The sequence below is a fragment of the Hibiscus syriacus genome, unplaced genomic scaffold (genome assembly GCF_006381635.1).
Source record: "Hibiscus syriacus cultivar Baekdansim isolate YM2019G1 unplaced genomic scaffold, ASM638163v2 tig00117056_pilon, whole genome shotgun sequence".
NCBI lineage: Eukaryota > Viridiplantae > Streptophyta > Magnoliopsida > Malvales > Malvaceae > Hibiscus > Hibiscus syriacus.
The window spans coordinates 8,168,865-8,178,554 of record NW_024063539.1 but is presented as its reverse complement, the minus strand read 5'-3'; the positions used below and the strand labels follow the sequence as shown (position 1 = coordinate 8,178,554).

The 9,690-nt window shown below is 37.1% G+C and overlaps 2 protein-coding genes and 1 pseudogene across 2 annotated transcripts; 1 reads left to right on the top strand and 2 right to left on the bottom strand.

Moving 5' to 3' along the window:
• On the top strand, nucleotides 1–2,133 carry LOC120198506 (annotated as a pseudogene).
• A 63-nt stretch (nucleotides 2,134–2,196) lies between these two features.
• LOC120197927 lies at nucleotides 2,197–4,466 on the bottom strand. The gene is made up of 2 exons (XM_039199326.1): nucleotides 3,651–4,466; nucleotides 2,197–2,620 (listed from the first exon to the last, which is right to left on the bottom strand). Exons 1-2 carry the CDS (start codon nucleotides 4,085–4,087, stop codon nucleotides 2,380–2,382), a joined length of 678 nt encoding a protein of 225 aa, XP_039055257.1. The 5' UTR covers nucleotides 4,088–4,466; the 3' UTR covers nucleotides 2,197–2,379.
• Nucleotides 4,467–7,080: 2,614 nt separating this feature from the next.
• LOC120197932 (transcription factor MYB1-like) lies at nucleotides 7,081–9,428 on the bottom strand. Its single transcript, XM_039199331.1, has 2 exons — nucleotides 9,023–9,428; nucleotides 7,081–8,300 (listed from the first exon to the last, which is right to left on the bottom strand). The coding sequence occupies exons 1-2, from the start codon at nucleotides 9,375–9,377 to the stop codon at nucleotides 7,465–7,467; spliced, it is 1,191 nt and encodes a 396-aa protein (XP_039055262.1). The 5' UTR covers nucleotides 9,378–9,428; the 3' UTR covers nucleotides 7,081–7,464.
• Between the last annotated feature and the right edge of the window lie 262 nt (nucleotides 9,429–9,690).

The window sequence follows — 9,690 nt, the reverse complement described above, 5'->3', positions numbered from 1 at the left end:
ATGAGATGGGCAATGAGGTTGAGGGTGGCACTGTATCTGGCTCAAGCTTTGGAGTATTGTAGCAGTAAAGGAAGAGCTTTGTACCATGATCTCAATGCTTATAGGATTTGTTCGATAATGTAATTTAATAAAGATTTTACTTGTGAAATCAAATGATCCTTTGATTATGATTCTGAATTTTTCTTCCTTCATTTTTTCTGGTAAAAGGATGGTAAACCCAAGTTGTCTTGTTTTGGGCTCATGAAGAACAGCAGAGATGGCAAGAGTTATAGTACAAACTTAGCTTTTACACCTCCAGAATATCTGAGAACAGGTTAACATGTTCAAAGATACATTTTCTTTACATTTAAGAAATGTATCACTTTGAATCTTTACTCAAAGTCTGGATGTGCTTCTTCGGAAGGTCGAGTGACGCCGGAAAGTGTTGTGTATAGCTTCGGAACCTTGCTGCTAGATCTTATGAGTGGCAAACATATTCCTCCCAGTCATGTAAATTCTCTTTGTCATAGTAATATTTTTTTTGTTGTAATTAGGATCTTTAATGGTATTGCAAGAGAAAGCCTAGTTATGTGAACTTAAACTTGTTGATGTTGGTGTATTCCAATTGAATTAATCCATGTGCTATTGAAATCTGTCTGTTTTGTTTGTAGGCACTTGATTTGATCCGAGGCAAGAATTTTCTCATGTTGATGGACTCTGCTTTGGAAGGCCATTTCTCAAGCGATGACGGAGCAGAGTTAGTGCGGTTAGCTTCGCGCTGTTTGCAGTATGAAGCTCGCGAGAGGCTGAACACGAAATCTCTTGTCATCTCTCTCATGTCAGTTCAGAAGGAGACACAGGTACACATAATGGATTATTGAATTGAATCCTGCAAGTTCATAATCTTTAGCTGTTAATTTTGTGCAGTTTGGTATCATCCCAACTCCATGGCCTTCGTTATTACAGATTTATCTTTTGTAAACACCATTGAATTTCTCATGGGATGGAGTTTTGCTAGGTGCCATCATATGTGTTGAGGGGTATTCCACATAGAACTGCTTCGAAACAGCCATTGTCGTTGGCACCTTTTGGAGAGGCTTGCATGAGAATTGATCTGACTGCTATACATGAAATATTGGAGAAGATTGGATACAAAGACGACGAGGGAATTGCTAATGAGGTTCGCTACGTCCTCGATTTTCTATTATTACACTGGTCACTTCTAATGTTACTTGAGATTTCATGTAATTTGTATCCAAATTCTATGTTTCATTTCAGCTTTCATTCCAAATGTGGACCAGCCAAATGCAGGAAACCTTGAACGCCAAGAAACATGGCGATACCGCATTTCGAGCTAAGGATTTCACAACTGCAATTGACTGTTACACACAGGTGTCACTCATTTTCAAATCTATACTGCTTGTGATTATTGCTGTACAACAACATACTGAGTTCAAGACTGGTTATATGACTGTTCATTGAAATAATAGACACAATGTTTCGAATGCAAGGAAACAACACTTCCTATACGACTGTCCTTTGCGACCAAATGTTACGGTTTCAATCGGTTTCAATTTTCTAGTTTTTTTCATAACATTAACAACTACTGTGCCTTGTGTAGTTCATCGATGGCGGTACCATAATGTCACTGACCGTCTATTCCAGACGTTGCTTGTCTTACTTGATGAATGATAAGCCACAACAGGCTCTCAGGCTCTCGGGTATGCGACGTTGCTTGTCTTACTTGATGAATGATAAGCCACAACAGGCTCTCAGGCTCTCGGGTATGCGACGCAAGCGCAGGTGGTGTCGCCGCTGTGGCCAACTGCTTTGCATTTACAAGCGGTCTGCCTGTTTAGCCCAGGGATGGAAACTGATGCCCAAGAAACCCTCAAAGATGGCACCAACTTGGAAGCCAAAAGGACCAAAAACTGAATACTGTATAGGTTTTCAAATTGTTTTATTTATTTTTTATCTTTCGTTTTTTTTTTCATCTTCAGGCTCTTGTATTTAATTCTGGGATTTCGCTGCATTGCAGAATTCTTCAATATTTATCGTTGGTTTTGAAAATTTGTTAAGATTTCTCACTATAATCATAATTGCTGGACAAGATATTTCCCTGAAATCACAACCGTGAATAAAATTAAATCCGGTCAAACAAACGGCAGCCTGATGACAATCAAGGGAGAACGATTATATGAACCAGTGATAACCATCAAGGGCTTTGATAACTAAGATGAATGTGCATAATATAACAAGCTTTCTACACGTAAGGATAAGAGAGGTGTATATGATTCCATTACTCATCATCACAGCAACAAGTTTCCCAGGCTCCTTTACAGTAGTTCTGATTATTTTTCATTCTTTTCAATGGTGTTCAACTGCGGGCGGAAGGAAGTTTTACGACGATGGCACGTTTAAGTGAAAGAGCCATGATATGACTAAAGCAAAAACCATGCACGCAAGGTGTAAGTTGAGGAAGCGATGACCATGCCAGAAGTTTCGGGAGTCTGAATAGGATACTGCTCCTGAGACTGCAACTGTTGCAGCAGAACTGTTGGTCTTGTTTAGTTGCTCCACCGACTCGATCTCATTCACTCCAACTACATTGCGAGCGATAGAATGACAAATCTCACAAGTCCTAAAAGAATTGAGCAAATCGAATGAGTACATGGAGAGGTACACGATAATTCACAAAAGACAGAAATTCGAGTACAAGGATGATCCAATATGCCATTCGAGATAAGGGTGTTGTTTAATGACGATGAATGACTTACGAATCATACAACATTACAGATTTAATGAGCTACTACTATAAACCATGCTCCTCTGCTCGGATAGTTGTTCATAGTTTCAACAGTTGCAAATGAACTCAGATATCATAGACAATCTTCATCGATTCCAAACATCGGTCCCTATCAAATCAATTATAAAGGTCAATAATAGGGTTACAATAGCTAACAAACACCATTCGGCCCACCGTGATTGTGGTAGTCATTGAATCAACAACCGTTTCGGTGAAACATGATACCGAACCAGACATGCATGAAGTGCAGAACATGCCGATGCAAAATCTGCTAAAAGTCTAGAATCAATGAATTTCTTGCACCAATGGTTCGGTAACTAAAACATCAGTAATATCAAATATCCCTAACCATGTCAGGCAAGAAATCTAGAATCTGCAACATGCAAATTAAAAATATCCGAATCGATGCGCCACCAAACAATGATCTTCGACCAAAGATTAGAGAATGCATTAATTAAAAAAGGGTCAAAGCCCCACTTTCCTACATGGAAAGTGAACATAAAGAAGAACAAAAGCTAGAGATTCCTAAACCTCAAAATTTAGCACATAACAGCAAAGAATCGTCGGTGTAGTCAAACATAGCACACGTCTTTAGTCTTTAGCTTTACTTTGAAGCTGATTTATAAGTGTAATATCTATCCTAGTTTCTTTCCAATTAAGCAAATTTGTCTCATGTTTTCACCTTACAACTATAGTGAAACTAACAGTCCAAAATAATCACTTTTTGTTAACTATCAAGAAACGGTAACTCTCCCAAGTTCAAGAAATCATCAAAAGAATAATACACAGAAATATCAATAATGATCCATGAAAAGGTGGTTAATTTACACTAAAAAGGGTGAAATTGGAATTGTATTATGCTTACTTATTTCCTCTGATCTTAAACCAGGCCTCAGCACTGTGTTTATGAGCAGCAGCAAGATCATCCTTGCAAGAACAACCCAATTCAATAGCAACACCGGATTCATGGCTGTTACTCTCTAAACCTAAATGGCAAATTCTACAATCTTTCTCGACTTTAGACAGATGCACTTTGATTTCATTAGCTCCGCTTTGAATCTGCACCACCAGCGAACAATCCGAGGCCGAAGACACCCTCCCGGAACCCGGAACGTCACCGATCTCGCCATCTGAACCGCAATATTCGTAGGAACAGCCGGTGGTGGAATAGAACTGAGAATAGCAAGAACCCTCGTCGGCGTCGGAGAAGCAGACGCTAGCCTCGTCGGCGCTGACATCACTCCCTTTCCGACGGTGAGCCCCTTGCTCTAAATCGATGTGGGACATCTCTAATGATGACATTTTTGGAGTTAAAAGAGTATAACGGGGTTAAAGTTTGAAGCTTTGAAGGTCATCAATGGTGTCAAAGTTTCAAGCTTTGTGAGGGTTTTAAATAACAAAATGTGAGAATTTAAAGAAGTTACTATTGGATTAGGTGACCCTTTACCTCCATTAACGTTTACATTAAATATGAAAAGCTTATAAAAGAAGGAAGAAAATAAGGACTAACCCAAAGAACCTAAAGGTGAAAACATGGCAAAGATTTACAGAGCCATGGCTTCTCAAATGCATAGAAAAAAGATTATGACAGAGAGAGAGAGAGAGAGAGAGAGAGAGAGTGGAACAGAAGCTTAAAGAGAAGAAAAACAGAAACGTGGGGTGAGTGCACCTAGAACCGAGAATCGATTTCTTTTCTTTACATTATTAATGCGACGATTAAAAATGGAAGACAGAAAACAAAGTGGTTGGAAGATTTGGTGTTAGTAGTTGAGGATCTCTGTCCTAAGCAGATTCTGTACGTCCGATGGTATCAGTATAGTGATGTTGTGAATCATGAAGATGATCTGACGGTCAAGAATTTAACAAGTATGCAAATTACTGGGTATAGTTTCTTTCACCATTGAGTTGCATAACCCTGTTTTTATTTTGTTGTTGAATCTGCCATCTCTGTTGTTACTAATGTTTTGTTTTTGTCCTTGGAATAGTTTCTTTTCTCAATAGTTTGGTATTGTTTTTAGGCACAATGATTTCTCAACATTTGCATAAATTATCAATTTATCATTTATTTTTTTAGAACATTTTAAATTTTAATGTTTTAAATTTTGGTTAACATAAACTCTATTAAATTGAAATCGTTAGTTGACTAACGATTAACTCATATTGTTGATGTGATATTTTTATTTATATTTAATTACTTATGTGATAAGTGTTATATCATAGAAATGATGATATGATATGTGCTACATTATTTAAAATGATGACGTGATATTTATCGTACCATCAAAATGATGATATAATATATGTCACATAAATAATTAGATACATGTGAAAATATAATATTTATAATATAGATTAACTATTTGTTAATTAATGATTTTCACCCAACATGACATGATTTAACCAAAATTTGAATAGTGGAAACTAAAATACTAAAAGAAAAATAGAATCAAGTGACAATTTACATAAATGTTGAAGATAATTTTATCACTATGCCTTATTTTTAAAAATTACAATATGAAAGTGTTACATCCAACTTAAAGTCAATTCACAAATTAATCAAGAATTCTTCCTATTTTTGTCATTAAGAATCAAAATATTGTTATAATAACTCAAATTAGTACCTCAAACATCTTCAAAATTTTGGACCATATATAAAATGATTGATTTTAGTTTAAAATGATTTACATTATTTATGTACTTTCTTAAAGGTATTTCTTGTCAAATCACATCAATTAACGTATTACATTTTTTAGATTTTTTTTATTTCTACCGTTAATATAAATTTATGTGTCGTTTATAGTAAGGAGACTTAATTATAAATAGAAGTCTTCTCCAATTTATTTTATCATCCATTATTTTGAGTAATACAATCAAGTATTTACTCTATGTTCTCTCTTGCTCTCACTTTTTGTCTCCCTTGATGGCTCAGTGAGCTCTTTGAATGTTACGTTTCTGTATTTTTTTAAAGTTTTAATGGCTTGTTCGTTACTTTGGTACATGCATTGCATTTTATCTAAAACTGCCGGAGGTCTTTCACGGAAGCTATTCTCAAAGCCTACTACCCTATTACATATGGGAAGTTGTTGATTTAGGTGACCGAATCGAATTTATTGTCTAAGACTGTACAAATTGTTAAAAGGATCTCTAGCCATGTGACAGATATCAGAGAATACACAATTGACGTCTTGAATTTAAGTCTCAATGATGAGAAAAATAGTGTTAGAAGAACTTGTCACCTGTTTAGATGTTGGATCAGACTTGACTTTCAATGTGGCTTTGGAAGTGTAAGACAAAAGAAGGAACATGGCACCCACAATCCATCAAATTTCAAGGTCTCATGAAAATAGGCAATCATTCAACTCATCCCCGTTTAACAAACACCAAAGAAAAAAAATGAAAAGAAAAGACCCTCTCAGTGCATAAAGCTGAATCTTTGTATTCATAAACCAACAGAATTGGGACGAAAAGGGAGATGATGGGGATTCAAAGTTGGGCACCACATACATTTGGTTTCAGTCCAAAAGCAGCTCTGCAAATGGAATGCCACATGTTCACCCTCTTTCAGGCAGCCCCTAGCATGTGTCCCTTTCAGGGTTTGAACCCTGGAAAGATTAATATGATATTTAGGGAGTGACAGGGCTTTTGAATCATTGAAACCTGGAAAGGGTACATCAACTCTTTCACTAGCGATGGCCACTTGCTATTAGTGAAAGCAGATGTCTTCCACTTGTATATTAACTCACTATCACCAGCTTTTAAAGCCTTTCACTCTCATTTTACTATCAAAAGGAAATAAACATAATTGCCACTCCTAAATATCAAAACTAACAAAACTAAATATCAAGGCAGTTGCAGCTCTACTTCAGAATTAAACACATGAAACCTACTTTACGCTTTGTCCCACAGCCCATGTTATTCTCTGGCAATGGCATCAAAGGTCATTCAAGCACTAAACATGATCATTTCATTAAAAACCCCATGTTCTCATCTACTTTCTGCAATCCTAAATATCAAAGAGTTCTAGTTCAATATGAATCATAATTAGAGGCTATTCCCCACTATAATTCATTCTAGGATAAGCCATGTTTTTGCCACATACTGGTATACTATCATAAAAAAACCGTCATCTAAGATCCTGGTATAGTAGCAAGGATTTGCGTTGATATCGACTCTTTATTTGACACTCAATCTCGAGTTCAAACTTTAAACCAGCCCTTCTCCTGGTAGAATATGGTTTAAGGCCAATATGGATACTAGAAAAGACATTTGAGATACTAGCAAAGTTAAGGGAAAAAAGATGAATACTAGTAATCAGATTGTAAATCAATATTTCTGAACTTTGTCATCGGTTCATGCTGCTACAAGGATGTTAATAGGAATTGTTGATCAAATGAAAACGGAAACAAGCTCCCCTGTATCAAACTTATCAACCACTATGCCCATTTAAACTTCTAGCTCAAGCAGTGCAATGAACATGAAACCATGAAGCCTTTCTTAAGATTCAGTACCGCATGACATTTACCTTGAACACAAGAAATCAGGATCCCATTTCAGCATTACTCCCAAGCTAATTCAAAAGCGAAGACTGCCATTCTTCATCATTTTTCTGACCGCTTTCTCTCAATTTATAAGTACAATTGCCTCATTCTATGTTGACATCAGGTTGGTCATAGTGCCCATTAACTTGCTGTTTCTCTCTCTTCAATACTTAAACGATCACTCATTCGGCTCTCCTCAAAATGTCCCATGTGCGCTAGAGATCTATGAGGTGTTGTACTAGCAGCTGCATCATCCATTGGTCTGACGCTGCTATTTTCCAATCCACTTTTCAGCCAAGCAAGGTTACTTATATCGGTGGCTATTGCAGCCAACTCATAGTTTGGAAAAGATGTTGGTTCTGAAAATTCCACGAATTCTGGTCCCAGCAAGAACTTACTTTGACCATTTTGAGTTCCACAACAGCCATGACCACATTGTTGAGGTACTAAACAATCGGTGTAGACTCCTTCAAGCAATTTGCTTATCCCAACATCTGGCTTTGATGTTTGAATAGGACCTAACACTGGAACTGGCCTTGAACAAAGTGAAACAAATTCTGGTCCATCCATGTTATTATAAACATTAAAAGCACTGATACGGGCTACAGGTCGGAAAAGAGTAGGTTGTTCAATTGATTCATGGCTAGATTGAGTCCTTGTTGGTGCTTTTCCCTTTGATTGATTATCTAACTTTTCCGAAGAGCTTACATCTTTTACTTCCAGGGATCTGAATGAACTGTCCTCCGCACAAGACAGAGTTTCTTCAGATAATGCCTTGTTTTTGTCCAAGCCAGCATCTTCCACCATATTTGAAGATTCTGGGTTTATTCTGCCAAGATCCATGTATCGGCGCCGCAACGTGGAATTCCAATGATTTTTTATAGCATTATCTGTTCTCCCGGGTAGAAGCCTTGCAATCACTGCCCATTTGTTCCCATGTACAGCATGAGCTGAAATTATCATCCGATCCTCCTCATCTATCGCAAACTTGATTATCAGTTTGATTTATCCGAAAGAACTAAAAAACATTCTTGTCAAAAAGTTAAATGTTAATAAATCGAAACACACCAACTAACCACAGAAATGCATAAATATGTTTAAAAGTAAAAAATTGATGAAGTGAAAGTTACAAACTAATATTCTCTGCTGCCATATGAGTATATGACTACGAGTAGAATGTTCATTGACTTGATACATATTATTTCTGCTCAAATACCAACTGTATAATATGAAGATTGCTACTTTCTTATAAGTAATGAGACTAGGCCAAATTACAAGCAGTTTCCCTAGTGCTTGCCAAAAATTACTGCCATTTCCGAGCAACTAGACTCCTCTTGCCCCAATTTCAACAAGAAATATGTGATTCAAGCTTTTACATAGCAAGAGCTCTAGCTACTTTGTTTCAGTTTCAACATAACAAAAGAGTTCGGCATTTAGAAATTTTGGGGAAATGATATGATAGTTCACTTAAAGCATAGTTCTTAAGAGATTGTAGTTTTAAAACAAACAAAGAAGGCATTAATCTTTGTTAACAATTAGATCACATAGCTTGAACTTTGGAAAGCATATTACTCTAACTTCAAATCATTATATAAATCTGACAGATAAAAACATCCAAGAAACTCCTATACGCTAAGAAAAATAGATAACTACATCGACAGATCAAAGAAAAATTAACAAATGTATATAGACTTCTTACCAGTAAATGGCTTGCGCTTAACGGCCGGATCAAGCTGATTACACCAACGAAGCCGACACGACTTGCCAGAACGGCCGGCGATACCACGCGCAATCAAACTCCAATTCCTCGCCCCGAACTTGCTCACGAGTTCACTCAGTATTGCATCTTCCTCAGGCGACCAAGGCCCCTTCACTCGCTGTTTACGCACTCGCCCTCCAGTCGCCGAATCTCCAGTCGCCGAATCTTCGCGGCTTCCGCAATCGGCCCCTTCCTCGGCTGCTTCGCCGCCATCTAAGGGCGGTGCTGATGGGACTTTGATTTCGGTAACGGTCGTTCCGTTGCCGTTTCCAACTGTCTCGAGTTCCGTTTCCATTTAGCTTTAGAGTGATGACGGTCTCTCGAGTACCAGACTTAACGGCAAAGAGTCTTTGTTACACAACTTGGAAAATAGCTTTTATCGGGCAAATGTTGGTGGGAATCCTTCCTGTTTGACAGTTTTGTCCTCGAAGCTTTTTATCTTTACGGATTTGTCCATCTTCAGTCCACTGTAGGAATCAAATTTGGAATTTTTTCCCCTCTCAATTTCTCATAAATATGAAATATCCAGAGATAGAAGCGTAAAAAAATAAAAATAAATAAATTACTAATTATTTTATAAAAATATATTTATTTATTTTTTTTAAAAA